Below are 15,158 nucleotides of genomic sequence, written 5' to 3'. Positions count from 1 at the left end.
TTCACTGGAGAAGAGTTCATAAATATATCTGCTTTCTGACCTGGGGTCTCTTCCCACCGAGATTCTGTCCTCAGAGAAACGCCCAGGTCATCACACTAGGTTATGACGGTATCGATGCTGAGACCTCCGTTATGAGAGAAGCCAGTGTTTTTGTTGAGCACTTAAGTGCTGGGTACTGTTCTAATCAAAATATTTCACTTAATCCTCACAGAAACCTCTGAGGTAGGTATTACTGTCTTGAGTTTACAGATGAGACTGAAATATGCATTTTTCCCAAAGTCGTATTGTTAGTAAATATCAGAGTCTGACTTGAAACCCTGAAATGTTCACTTCAGGGCCCAAACTTCAGTGCTTGATGTTTTGCTGCTCAAAACGGAGCCACTGGGAAATACACCGCCCCTCCCCCCGACCCTAAAACACCGTAAACGACTCAGCTCCCCCCATTTATCTGACTTGAATATTAGAAATTTCGCATCCACTTGCTCCAGGACCAGCCCCTGCGCACTCTGTTCAGGAACTTTCCTTTTTCTTTCATCGTCCTATGCAACTCTCCAGGGCCCAGTGGGAACTGAACAACCCAGGCCAATCAACCTGCGTTTGAACAGCTTCAGGTGCAGTGACAGACATGTGACCACTAGGCGGCACTACATGAAAATGGATATCCATCCTGTCCAACGGCCATTTCAACACAGAGCTATGCTCTGGAATAAATCCCACAAGGAAAAATAAACAAAAAAAACAACATATCTTACAGTTGTGAATAAATATTAGCATCGTTACAAAACAAATATTCTATATGTATATGATTGAGAACAAATTAAACAGAATCACCATGTTTCCATGGCTTTTTTTTTTTTCCATCTAAGATCTCAAAGCGCTGTGTGCTGTTAAATAGTGTACAGTCTGTTTTAACTTTGAACAGCTAATTTCAGTCCAATACCTGGGGAACATCTCTCTGACTGGGCTCCAAAGAGTCTACAGATGATTCCCATTTTAAAAATAAAAAGGGAAAAAAAGTTTAGATCAAGTTGAACACGCCAGAGGAAACAGACCAGAGCCCTCATGACCCAGGTAGGTGGTGACAGCAGGGAGCCTCCTGCCCTGGGAAGGGATGGGAAGGACCTCAAGGGGCTGAGAGGTTGCGTTCCAGGCTCCGGACCATTGATGTTGGGAGAGCATTAATAAACCTTAAGGGGACAGGTAACGACCACAGTAGCAGCTGTCATTTGCTGAACATTTACCATGAGTCTGACTCTGCTAAGTGGTTTAACAGATTAGTTTATACAGATTAGTTTTAATAGATAATAAGTTATCTAGATATTATATAGATATTAGCTTTTAACAGACAGTTCATTTAATCTTTACGAACATCCTATTAGGTGAATTCTGTCATCCTGTTTTACAGATGAACAAACTAGGGGTCGGAACGGTTGTCACATAGCCAAAGTCATACAAGCAGCATATGGGAGCTCCCAGGTTCAGCACAGGTAGTTTGATTCCAGAACATGGGTTCACATGGTTATGCCATTCTGTGGACGCCACCTCTCTACGCTTTCTGTTCTCGCACATTCTAACTATTCTAAGATGCTGCAGATTGTAGCTGTCATGATTCAGGATGTATGTTCTCTTTCCTCATGATCCCCATGAAGAGACTTCAGTCTGCCCCCAGATCAAGACCCCAGAACACTCTCCCTCCATTAGCCCCTCTGCCCAGCTCAGATTCTCCCCTGACAACATGGACTTCCTTCCCAGTATGCCCGCTCTGCTATCCCACAACCTGGTACTAATGCTGGTTCAACCTTCACTGTTATTTTCTCTGGTTGGTCTACTCTTTCACCCCCCTGTCACCTCCCAAGCCCAGGGATGGGGTGTTGGGCTCCTGAGTACCTCAAAGCACGTAGTAGGGAAGCCTGCAAATAGTAGGCAGCCCAAAGGACCCTTGGCCTTTTTTGGATTCCAATTAGTTCTTACACATGTGACAAAAGCGAAGCTGTATAACTCACAGCTTCTAGAATTTATTACCTCTCCCAGGCTCTGCCTCTCCTGTTTGTCCTCATAGCCCGAAGTGTAGAAAGGCTCATAGGTAATAAGATCTGGACGTTCAATATCGTATATTGCCTTGACCTTGGGAATGGCTGCTAAATCCTTATAATCCAGGATTTCATTGTCCACTTTCGCCTGGCAAAGTTAAACAGAAAGAAAAATTGTTCTTCAGGATTTTCTCTGGGAAACTATTGTTAAGTGTTATTTCATGTCCTGCTCAAAAGGTGAAGACCTTAAAAATAAACAAAAATCATAACATTTTGCTTAGTTTTAAAACCAAAGGCATTTTGCTTTAGAAAGTTGCTGATTTATACCATATATTAATCACATTTTTAAAAAGTCATTAAAAGCTTAGGAAAAAGTCTTCGTAGAATAAACCAAGTAGAAAAGCCTAAAAACCTTCAGGATAATTTTCCTAAATTTATTACAGAGATGGAAGAGCTCAAACAGATGGTCAAAAAAATCCTCCCAGATGGCTAAAAACAAGAACTGCATATTTGATAAACTAAATATTTAAATACCTTTGTGGCAGAATTTAAGAGTACTCAGTATCAGCATTCTGAAATGTATAATTAATCCCCGAGTATCTATATCCCAGTTAGGCACAGCACGTTTTAGTCCTACATAGCTTTATTGCATTTTATGGGTCACTGACATCAATGGCTACATTGGCATATCCACTTAATTACCCGAAGGAAGACATGGTTGAGAAGGCTGATCTTCAAAAATGAAAACCGGATCTCATAACAGAAATAGAAGTCATTTCCAATTATTCTATTTTGGATCACCCCTCCACTATCACAATCTGCTCCTTTACCTATCCCGGAAGTATCTTTTCCAGAAGTAAATACTTACGTAGATAGTATGACCTGGAGACCCAGGAATACTGGAGCCTGGTCTAGAGTAAATGCTTTCAGAGGAAGTCCTGGTGGGCTGTAAAATAAACGGTGCCTTGTAAGATTTCAGACCATGGCTTCAGAATCAACACTGGCCTGTGTCCCTAGCGTTTACTGAAAACGAAGCTGGCTAAAAAAAGACTTGTGACTATTCTGATGAAGGGAAAATATAACCTAGAAAGAACGAGAAAGGAGAACCGGCTGTGCGATCAGCCTTGAAAATGCATTTGGGGACTTTTCTTCTTTTTACCGTCTCTTCCCAGTCCCCTCCAAAACCTTCTGGCTCTCCCGTCACACACATTTCCCTTTACCTCTGTGGCCACGATCCCAGCCCCCATCACCAGACCATTGCAATGACCTTCTCTGCAGGTTTCCTGCCTTTGTTCTTGCTCTCTTCAAATCCCCTGGAGCCCAAGGGCCAGAGAGGTCTTTTAAGAACAGAGTTTAGATGGCTCCTAGCCTGTTTTTGGCACCAGCGACCCCTTAGAATAAAGTCACAACTCCCAGGGCCTTGGGGTTTTGCCCCTGCCTTCCTCTCCCCCTTCTCACTACCCAACATCACTCATGGAACACGGGGCACATCCCTGCTTCAGGGTTCTTATCCCAGCTCTGCCTGAAATGCTCTGATCCCCAATTTTACTGGTATTTTTTTCCACCTTCAGTCTTGGCTTTACATATCACCTCCTCAAAGAAGCCCTCTCTGATCTTTCAATCCAGAATGGTTACCCTTATTTTCTCTCAGGGTCATTCATAAATTTCCTTCATGAATACAATTCACAAATCCCATGTCTATTGTTGGCTGTGTTTCTGCATCATGTGTATTATCGTTGCAAACTTTAGTTACCACTTCTGCTCTCACAGGATTTAGTTTTTCACCACTGTATACGCCTGATGTTCATGTAGGTAAGTAGAAGGCATGGACATTTGTTGAGGGAATGAGCTAGAATTTATTGTTGGTAAACACTCACTTCGTGGATAATTGACTCAACGTTAATTACGTGACGTGAGGCTATCCCCACATAGAGTCACTGAGTCACTGAGGTAAGGTTTGTGGTTGGCCACTCAGAAAGAGAAAAGAAGCCAGACTTTGTAACATATGCCTCGAGGACCCTGAGAGTGAGTGGCGGTGATGGCAGTGGGCAGGAAATGTATAAAGTAGGGTTAGCTGCCTTGCACCCTGCCTGGCACATTCTGGAAACCTCTGCAAAGAAAACCCAAGGCCTAGTCTCAATTGAAAGACTCACTCCCCTCCGTACAGGTATTGCTTGGAGAGGAGATTTTGCCAGTTCTATGTTAGGAATAGGATCTTTCCTCTTTGGTACTGCTTCTACTGATATCTGGCACCTTGAACATGAATGTAACTGAGCCAAAAACCTCCTCTAAAAATAAGGATGTGGCATCACTACGTAATTCACATCTGAAATAATGAGAGCAAACCCACCCGGCCAATTCAAGTCAGGCAGTGATCAGACTCTACTGGAATTCACTTGAGGGGTGTGAAGTATTGTTTCATGTCTTTGAGACACACAGGGTGGAGGAGGGGTTGGAGGGGTTGGAGGGATCACGCTGTGCACTGTGGAGGTGCGCTGCTTCTGGTCTNACAGGGTCTGTAATGCTCTCTTCCTGGGATGAGGAACTCCGTGGAAGGAAAAGGTCCCTTGGCTGAACCAGCTTGTTTCCATTCAGGCTCTCTTTACCTCCTTTCTTCACCAGATTAGAGTGTGAGTTACACAGGCTCCCTCTGAAGCATTCAGCTGGTACCTTTGCATCACTAACATGGCGGAGCTAAGGGTTTTAAGAGTTATCGGTCAATCTGAATTCCGGTCAGGTCCCATTTCATTCTTTAAGGTTTTCAGATCTGAACCACCTTCACTCTGCATACACCTGCCCTGGGTTCTCTGACTCTAAAATAAATATTTCAGATTTTTATAGTCAGAGTGTTCAAAATCAGTTCAGCTATTCACTAAATACAAGGATGCCTTGCCTCTTGTGGAGAGATCAATCTTCCATGAGTACCTTCCGACCATTCAGCACTGGGAAACACTCAAGATGTCTCTTGGAGGTGCAGAAATTTCTCCTTGTTTCATTGCATTTACTGTTGCTGCTTTTTGCTTTATTCTGGTTTCCTAACCTTACTGTAAACTCTATTTCCATAGCAATCTTGCTTATGGGTTGAGTTACATCCTTATTTTCTTACAATGGCCCTTCTTCCTTCTGTTTTCCCATCTAAAATGAAACAGTGGGATAAAACACAACCCTAGTATAGTGTAGGGGGGTGAAAAGGCTGGTTTGGGATCAAGTAATTTGGTTCAAATCCAGCTCTTCTAGTTGTTGGGCAGAATAGGAATTTTCCTTTTTCTTTCCTTTCTCGCTTTCTCTCTCTCTTTTTCTTGGGACTTTCTTGAGCTTCAGCTTCTCATTTATAGAACGGAGAAGAGGGTACTAACACTTAACATAGGGACAAAGGAATCAATACCTAGAAAGCTTCAAACCCCTCACCCACCATATGGCAAGTACCTATTTTCAGCATTTTCCAGACATCGGACATTAGACTGGATTTCCTAAGTTCTGTTAATCTCACATAGGGAAAGAGAGAACTACCTGTTTTCCTCTTCATGACAGAACAGTCCTTTCAAATGTGAGCTATGTGGACTAGATGTTTCTAGAGCTCTCTACAGCTACTGCGCTTGCATGCCTTCCCATCAGAACTTAGATGTGTGAATGTATCACAGTATGTAGGATGACAATCAAATTGACAATTGCCCTTCCCCTTTGTGAGAGCTCTGTGCAGTGACCGTATATCCTTCTGAGACAGTGACTGCTTGCTTAGGCCTCAGGTTTAGCAATCAATGCCTTTCCTGTGCCTGATGGCAAAGACCTTGCACAGGCCTGTCTTATCTGCCAGAATGGTTCCTGGTTTGCTGCCTCTTCAACAATGCTCAAGGCTTAAACAGCCCTCGAGGATTCTTGCTTCTCTGCCACAGTTCCTAACGGCTCCTGAAGTATACATGCTCCACCACCGGAGGTTAGCGGTACCTTCTTTACGAAGATAATAAAATTACTTTTTAAAACTGAACTATTATTTTGGGTGTTTTTATGGGGGGAGGTCTGTTTTAATCTTAAATATTTGGAATTTTCCATTTCAATGCTAAATATCTAGAATTTGAAACATGTTGAATGTTTTAAAAGAAGATCCTTAGGGGCACCTGGGTGGCTTAGTTGGTTAAGCGTCCAACTTTNGGAGGGGTTGGAGGGATCACGCTGTGCACTGTGGAGCTGTGGCAGGCTCGCTGCTTCTGGTCTCTTCCCCAAAACCTGCCACACACAACTACCTTCCTCCTAGACTTAAATTTTCTAATCACGTGCATATCTCAGTACGAGAAAATTCTCAATTCTGAGTATATGGAGAAAGGAAGGATTCACATAATAACACTATTCAAAAAGCTCAAGTCTTCGACCTGTTTCCCAATGAAATGTAAGGGGTGATACAACCAAAGTGTAGCCCTTCTTTAAAAAGAGAGGCCACATCTTAATAAAGTTGAGCCAGGGTGCCTCTCTGTGGGGTAACTATTCACTACAGGTAGCCCTTCAGCTTCAAGTGGCCAGGAGGGAAGATATGCCAACTCAGTATCAGAATGAAACCTGGTAAGTAACAGCCCAAGAATATTAATGGGAGCTAACGTGTGTCGTTTGCTTACTATGTGGCAGGCTCCGTGCAGAACGTTTCTCAGGCTTGATCTCCCTTCAATCTCCTCAATAACCCCTTGAGGAAGACATCTGGTCTACAGATGAGGAAGAAGTATGCATGCTCCAAGCCACACAAGCACTCAAGTGTCTGGACTTGAAGCCAGACACCCTAGAGATGGAGCCCAAGCTCTTGGCCCCCGCACTACAACCCCTCCCCCCCATACTGTAAGGTGAACGTGACCCTTTATTTCCCATTAACACAGCTATGGGACAGACGAGGAGAAAATTAAAAAAAAAAAAAAAACCAGATTGAGATCAACTAGCAGAAGTGAGTGCCGGCCAACTGAAAATGTTTTTATTGCCATTAGCTCCAGAGGAGCCCTGCCGTGGCTCACCATGGTGGGGTGTGATCAGGCAGGGTGGATGTCATACAGGACAGCCAGACATCTTTGGTTCCTGGCGTTGCTATGACAAAGTTTTGTTTTCACTAACAAGCAGTTGGGACATAGTGTGAACAGCCAAAGAACACATGGACCTTTGGGGTCTCTCCCATGTCACTCACCTTATTTTTTGCCAAATACGGGTCAGGGGATACTTTCTAACTTTTCTGTAGTGATGCACCTGGGGGTGGCTCTGAGGCATTTAGTTCCCTCGTGTGCTGCGCATGCGGACAGGAATGTAACTGGAAAGTCACGTGAACACATGCCCGGGACAGGGTCTGTAATGCTCTCTTCCTGGGATGAGGAACTCCGTGGAAGGAAAAGGTCCCTTGGCTGAACCAGCTTGTTTCCATTCAGGCTCTCTTTACCTCCTTTCTTCACCAGATTAGAGTGTGAGTTACACAGGCTCCCTCTGAAGCATTCAGCTGGTACCTTTGCACCACTAACATGGCGGAGCTAAGGGCGGAGCTAAGGGTTTTAAGAGTTGNACCTTATTTTTTGCCAAATACGGGTCAGGGGATACTTTCTAACTTTTCTGTAGTGATGCACCTGGGGGTGGCTCTGAGGCATTTAGTTCCCTCGTGTGCTGCGCATGCGGACAGGAATGTAACTGGAAAGTCACGTGAACACATGCCCGGGACAGGGTCTGTAATGCTCTCTTCCTGGGATGAGGAACTCCGTGGAAGGAAAAGGTCCCTTGGCTGAACCAGCTTGTTTCCATTCAGGCTCTCTTTACCTCCTTTCTTCACCAGATTAGAGTGTGAGTTACACAGGCTCCCTCTGAAGCATTCAGCTGGTACCTTTGCATCACTAACATGGCGGAGCTAAGGGTTTTAAGAGTTANTCTCTTTCCTAGAAAAATAAATAAATAAATAAATAAATAAATAAATAAATAAATAAAATAAAAGAAGATCCTTATTATTAAAAGAAACCCTTTTAGGGCACCTGTGTGGCTCAGTCAGTTGTGTCCAATTTTGGCTCAGGTCATAATCTCACAGTTAATGAGTTCGAGTCCCGTGTCAGGCTCTGTGCCGACAGCTCACAGCCTGGAGCTGCTTCGGATTCTGTGTCTCCCTCTCACTTTCTGCCCCTCCCTCACTTGTGCTCTGTCTCTGTCTCTCAAAAAAAAATAAATGTTAAAAAATTTTAACAAAAAAAGAAACCCTTTTATTCTTTCAGCTATATTTTGCTCCCTGATTAATCAATAAATAAGTTGCTGGGCATCTCTGATGACCAAGACAGCTTCAAAAGGCATACAGCTATCTTCCAATATAGCAGCCCAAATCTACTCCAATTGAAACTCATTTAACCTGAAAAGCAACAACATAACTGCCATGCTCTCCCGCTCTCAAGTCCCACGGACTGTTTCTTTTTTACCAGGTCACCATGCTGGGCTAGAACCAAGTTTTACTGAGGATCCCCATTTCCACAGATGATCCTTATATGCAATTATTTAACCTACATTACTATTTCAACCCATTCTGACATTCACGTTAACAACTGTGACCCAGTAATTACTAAACAATAACCCAATGGGTCAGAAGGCTTTGTAAGCCTCTCTGAGAGTTAGGACGAACTAAAGTACTCTCTTGCCTAGATAGCTCTCCCTTGAAGAGTGCACAGGTTAGCAGCATCGACCCACTGTGTGGTGGAAAATCCACGTGTAGCTTTTGACTCCTCCAAAACTTAATTACCAATAGCCTACAGGAAGTCTTATTGAGAACATAAACAGTTGAATACCACACGTTTTGTATGTTATATGTATCACATACTGTATTCTTACAAGAAAGCAAGCTAGAGTAAAGAAATGTAATTAAGAAAATCCCAAGGAAGAGAAAATACATTTACAGCACCGCAGCGTAGTTATACATTAAAAGAAAAGAAGAAAAAAAGTGTATGAGTGCATCCATGCAGTTCAGACATATGCTGTTCCAGAGTGAGCTGTATTATAAATGAAGGTAATTTCAAATGTTTATCCTCAAAGGTATGCTCATTTCTGTTCTACAGAGTAAGGAAACAGGATCTGTGATTAAGCTATTAGAAACTGATGCAATTTACTTATTTTAATCACCTTTTCCTTCATGCCATATGGAAAAACCCAACTTGAAAGCACAGTGGGAAAATTCAGTTTTTTTTTTTTTTTGTATTTCTGAGAGAGAGAGAGAGAAAGACAGCTTGAGCAGGGGAGGGCCAGAGAGGGAGGGATATACAGAATCTGAAGCAGGCTCCAGGCTCTGAGCTAGCTGTCAGCACAGAGCCTGACGCAGGGCTCGAACCTACGAACCGTGAGATCATGAGGTGAGCCGAAGTTTTGGACGCTTAACCAACTGAGTCACCCAGGCACCCCCCTTTTTTAAATGCCATCTTTGGGGGAAAAAATAGGCAAGGCAAAGTGGAGAAGGCACAGTAGATATAGAAAAGATTATAGACTGGCTGTGATGTCTCAAAGTATTTTTCTAATAAAATTAGGCAAATAATTGAATCCTTATTTTGGCAACAGGAGGAAAGGAGCTTCACTAAGAACCTTCTATTGTATGTGGTTGTCCTCACTCATACTGTGCAAGCAAAGGGTCCGTGTGACCTACATTTATTTCCCCAGCACATGTTCAGGGACTCACTTTTGATCTCAAAATGGTTTTCTATTTTTCTCAAAAAAAAAAAAAATCAACCAAGAGAAATCTCACCAGAAGACTAGTAGTTCATTTCAATGGGGAAGAGAAAAACCCGATTGCATTGGATGACTTATAGTAAATACATGTCTTTTTGCTTTTTGCATGAAATCTTTTTGAAAAGCCCTCTAACTACCTTGCAGCTGATATTTCCTCTATGCCTTGACTTGGTCCCTCTGTCCTACCATTCCGAAGGCACAGTCACAAAGTGAGAATTACCCTGAAGACATTTTTTTATGTTCCCGTCCGGCTCTCATCATTCTTCAGGTACTGATCATTAAAAAACACTTACCAGAGCTCTGCCTGGTGAACGAGCAGAGAAATTGTATTTTCCAGTTACTGTCATTATGGGCCACCATAACGTCTGGTCCCTTCTTGGTCAGGGAGTGCTGGAAAAGCTCTCGGCTTCCCCTGCCCTCCCCCCTTTCAGCAAGAGCAAGGGCGCAACAACTACCCATCTACTTTGCATTCCTCCAAAGCCATGCTCTAAGAAGGGACAGAAACTACACGCAACTGACAGCCAGATGGGAAAGGGTTTATGGACGCCTGGGGTACAACTACTGATATAAGGTGATAACCACCTTATACGAAGAACTGCTGTGATTGACAGTACCTGCCTTGGGATTTTGTCCAAGTTCACTACACAAGGTGGTGATAACAGCTGCAGAAGAAGGAATACTTTTAAAATCTACATATATTGAGTGTTCACTGCTAAGTCAAGAAAGGGTGAACTTAACTCCTTTGGAGAAAGGAATTTTATGTTTCAGAGGAAGCAGGAAGGGTTCACGGGGACACATTCCCTTCTCTGGACAGTGTCACAAATGTCATCAGCCTTTCCTATGGCCAAGAGCCTCAGTATCTTTCTAGTATAAACCATAATCCCTAAACATACTGATGAGTTATAAAAACACGCCAAAAAAGAATGAAATATTTGAATAAAGTGATAGCCTGGAGTAAGGCAGTGTGTATTGTAATGATGTTAATAAAATGATAACCAACATTATCTCCTTGTTTGAGATAAATGTACAGGTTCTAATTAGCTCTTTTAAAAAAAATATACACACATGGTACATGTTTGGTATATTACAGGCTTGCAAGTGCATACATTATCATAGTGAGTGTTAGTTTCAAAAGAAAAAAAATCTCATGCCCATTTTGTATGGCAGTCTGTCCATGCTTTAGTCTCTAAAGGCACATCAGAGAAGCTCTTTTTAAGAATATAGCAAGTGATCCACTCCAGATTATTACAAACTTGGTCCTGGGAATATCATGTGCTTTGTCTACAATGACTTATAGCAGACATTACAAATGTTAGGACTGAGTTTTACCTAAAGACAAAATTTGCTATTCATATAAAACTTTTCCAAATAAGTAAAACTGGAATATGTTTTTCTCAGGTAATTTTATTTTTATCATTTTTTTTTGCTTGTACCTCAGCATGAAGAAAGAAGGAGCAATTGCAGACTATAAATAATGTCTTTCTTCCTGTACATTTCCTACTGGGGCACTGAAAAGGTTTGATATTATTTGGCGAAATGAGTTGCCTGTATAAGGCACCTAAAAGATCAACATATCTGTGTGACTTGAGAATTGACTTGGAGTTTCCAGTCTTCTTAAAAGTGCTGGTGAGCTGTTCCTCAATGGCTAATGGGTGAAGGAAGACCTTGTCAAATGCCCTGTCTCCTTGCCAGGTCCCAAGCCGTTTACAACTTTCTGTGATGGAGCTCAAGCTGACTTCATTGAGATTTATGGCTGGATAATTGGAATCAGAAGTCCCTTTTGAACAGGCTAGGAAGAGAGTGGTTATTAAAAACAGAGCATTCTCTCTCTCCTCTAACCTACCACTGCTTACGATGCTCTCCATTTCAAAACTTAAGGGTCTGGAGCAAACCAAGAATTTCACACTTGATGATGGTATTTTTGTTCAAGTCATGAAAATGCATCACTTGGCTATAGCTTTAGGCTAACAAAATAGAACCCTATTTGAGTTATAAAGTATACTTTTGGGAAAAAAAGACCCCAAAACTACTGAAAAAGCAACTTCTTGCCAAACAGAGGTACTAACTCTAAGCAGCACTCATCTGCAGTGGGGACGATCTTTGGCTGTTGTTCTGGATTCATGAGACTATAATTTCATTGCACGTGAAAACCCTGTCAATGGAGCTGAAACTTTAAGAGAGAATGAAGGTCACAGGACAAATACAAGTTGGGGTACAACCCAGTATCGTAGACCAACACAACATGCCCAAGGCCTAGAATCTACAGTTACATCTTGCTGCTGATGCCTGGGGAGCTGTGTGCTGAATTCCTTCTGTAGATGAAGAAACTTAGGGGGTTGATGTCTAAAAGGTTTCTTTCTACTCTAAAATATATACTTCTAACTATCTCCCAAACCATTTAATAAAAGAAGATAAACTTTTAATAAAAGTAGACTAATGAACTCTTTCTGAGCCTCAGTGCCTTTCTGGCAGGCACACAAAAAGGTGCACACACAGAGCCCAGACTGAAGGGCTATGTTGGAACCCTGAACTGTTAGCGGAGCTAAAAGCTGGGTTCCATCTGGGCAAAGATAGGATCGTGGAAAGTTATTATCTTTTAACAGGTTTCAGTGGGTTCTCAGGGACCCTCAAAGAAGATCAAGTGTGTGCAGGCAGCATAGTCTCCTGCCTCACGGCTCATCTGAAGAGCTGGCTGAGGCTTATCCGTGCTTCTGTGCAGCCGGCCCTCCTTCCCAAACCCAGCAACATGAGCCGGTATGTAGTGCTCCTCTCCTTCTGTGTTCCCAAGTTCTTCTCTCTACACCTGGTGATGTACTGGAAAGAGCATGAGTCATGGGCTCAGAGACCTGGCTTCCAATCTTAGCTCTTCCACTGACCTGGGGTGTGTGTGTGTGTGGGGGGGGTGGTAAGTCTGGGGAAATTACATAACTGTGATGGGTCTTAGTCTCTCCATCTGTAAAATGGGAGTAAGGAGGGCTACCTCACAGGGATTCTTATGGAGAGCACATAGAGTACATTTAAATCCTTTGGCTTCTACAAAGTGGTGCCTGGTCTCCCATTTCCTTTCCCTCTTCACTTCTGCCTTCTTGAGATGGACCATTCCCTACCCAAGCATCGTGTTCCCCTAGTTCCACGCTTCTGTGATTCCCCTTACCAGCCCCACCCCTTTCTCATCATTTCCATAGGAGCTCATCCAACCAGTCTCCAAAACTCAAGCCAAAGACCACTTTTGCCAGGCAGTGCCCCTTGAGACCCTTTCTCTCATCTGACATTCCTTGATCTACATGATACGCCTTTATACCATTTTATAATTACTTACGTGTCTTCCCTGTTATTCTACAGCATCCAGTCCAGCACTAACTCTACCTGGGCGCCTGGCAAATATTTGTTCAATGGACAAATGTGTGAACCCGGGACCTAAAGGGGAGCTTCTAATGTGCCCGCTTTAATGAAGGTGACACTTTAGCCAGTACTCTAAATGAAAGAAGAAAACAGCCAGAATCAGAATGTGAGATGCACTCTGTGGGGTGAGAAGAAGCATCTGCCTCTGCAGGAGCCGGAGGAGTTATGTGGGGCGAGCAGGATGGGGATGAAAAGCAACAGAAGCCTGGGGCCAGGACAGCGGCTCTAAGCCTTGACCTAGACACAGCGCCAACCTGCAGAGACGGAGGCCGTCCTGTGCGTCGGATCAGACTTTTGGGATAAAAGAAATCGGATGAAGAACGATGAATGTTTGGCAGCTGCCACAAAACATGAAAAAAGGGAAGAATGGACAAAGAAATATCCTGTTTAGAAACACTGTACAAAGAACAACACAACACAAAACCTTTGGGAAAACAAATTTGATAGTAAACATCAAGTGGTATCACTTTATAGTTGGTGTGTGTGTGTGGGGGGGGGGAACTGATCTTCAAGTTACAGTTTATTTACCTACATTCTAACTTCCCATGATTTCTTTCCATTTATTTCGGCTTAGACATTTTTATGTATGAAAAGTAAGAAGCTAGTGAAGCCATTGAGAGATGTCTTTAAGAATCTGTCATCACAAATGCTCTGTGAGTTCTTAAATACCAAGAATGTGAATTACTCAGTGGGGCTGCAAAAAGAGTCTTAAAACATTTTCATTTTGCTATGGTAACTGCACTGATGTGACACCCTTAGAAACGCTTGGAAATCTTGGCTCAAGGTCTGTGATTTGTAGACAAGCCCTTAAGAGACCCCAACATTTACTTCCTTATCCAAAAACTGATTCCCCTTTAAACCCCAACAATACCAGGACGTACCCCACTCAGGGTACGCGGGGACCTCCTCCCCTCTGGAGTGCTCCATCCTTCACACTACTGGGCTTCCCAAAGGTGAGTGAGCTGAGGGCTGGCCTGACCGCCCGAGTGGTTGAATGTTGGCTTTAGGAGAGAAGTTTTGGAATTTTCTGGAAAACTTTACTCAAGGAAAAAAAAATGAATAGCTCTTCTTGGCCAGAATGAGTAGAAGTATTTCACTAGTTGTTTTCATAGGCTTATCCAGAGAGTTCTATCAAGATGCAATCAAGAGTGTTTTTTCTTTTTCTTTCTTTCTTTTTTTTTTTTAAATATCATTTTAGCAACATTATCTGCAAACTCAAGCAATCCTTACAGAGCAAAGACATACATTCCATGTACTCTGGTCTCATTAACATTCTCCTCATCTCCCAAAAGATTTCATCAGGGATGAAGTGAAAATGATTATTCAAAAAACTGAGGACAACACTACAAAGATGGTATAAGTCACTAACTACTTGGGTGGTTTCTGGGCAGCAGCCCCAAACCATGCTATGAATTTTACATTCTTATGATAAAAGTGACAATAACTATCTTTAATGTTCTAGGATTTTGTAAAGATAACCCGTTTCCAAAGCGCAGATTCTGGTGCCCAACATGGGTGACCGTTCGGTGGGCACCTGCCTGGCAGGTGGACCTGAGGGTTACACGCACGTGCTCAAGTTGGAGTTGTTATGTAGAAACAGATGCCAAAACCATCCTGGCATTGGTGGACAAATTCCTTTTCAATTTGTCTGGTTTTTACTCAGTTACTCTGGGAAAAGTTTTTTTTCCCCCTTCTCCATAAAAGTATGATGCTGATAGGGTTACAATACACAGCTGCTTATGCCTATTAATGGCAGCTCAGGAAGACCTGATACCACACTCTATAGAGTTTGGCTTCCAAAATAAATTCAGGCCATTGTTTTCCCTGAGATGCCAAGCGGAGCACAAACTAGTTTTTCCAAGGGTTAGCTAAACCGAGAGGCTGTGGACTGGGACCCAGTCTGATTATTGCTCAGGAAATATTTCACAGTCAAGGAGAAAAACTCAGGGCACCCGAATAGGCCACAGATGATGATAATGACTTACACGTGTGTACAGCTCTTTGCTTCGGAAACAGATAAAA

General features: G+C 42.8%; 1 protein-coding gene across 3 annotated transcripts in view; it reads right to left on the bottom strand.

Annotated features, from left to right (window-relative positions):
• ABLIM1 (actin binding LIM protein 1) overlaps positions 1-15,158 on the bottom strand; it is a 312,956-nt gene that overhangs the window by 29,497 nt on the left and 268,301 nt on the right. For 2 of the 3 annotated variants that reach the window (XM_077779560.1, XM_077779559.1), the window contains exons 9-10: positions 2,899-2,976; positions 2,023-2,178 (exon numbers count right to left, since the gene is read on the bottom strand). In XM_077779560.1, coding sequence (XP_077635686.1) covers positions 2,023-2,178; positions 2,899-2,976 — 234 coding nt within the window. Of the gene's footprint in view, positions 1-2,022; positions 2,179-2,898; positions 2,977-13,390; positions 13,475-15,158 lie in introns of all 3 variants that reach the window. The other variant, XM_077779561.1, reaches the window with a different exon arrangement.

Source organism: Crocuta crocuta, unplaced genomic scaffold (assembly GCF_008692635.1).
Source record: "Crocuta crocuta isolate KB4526 unplaced genomic scaffold, BGI_CrCroc_1.0 scaffold138, whole genome shotgun sequence".
NCBI classification, from domain to species: domain Eukaryota; kingdom Metazoa; phylum Chordata; class Mammalia; order Carnivora; family Hyaenidae; genus Crocuta; species Crocuta crocuta.
The sequence above is the reverse complement of the archived record's forward strand: the minus strand, read 5'-3'. Positions and strand labels throughout refer to the sequence as shown.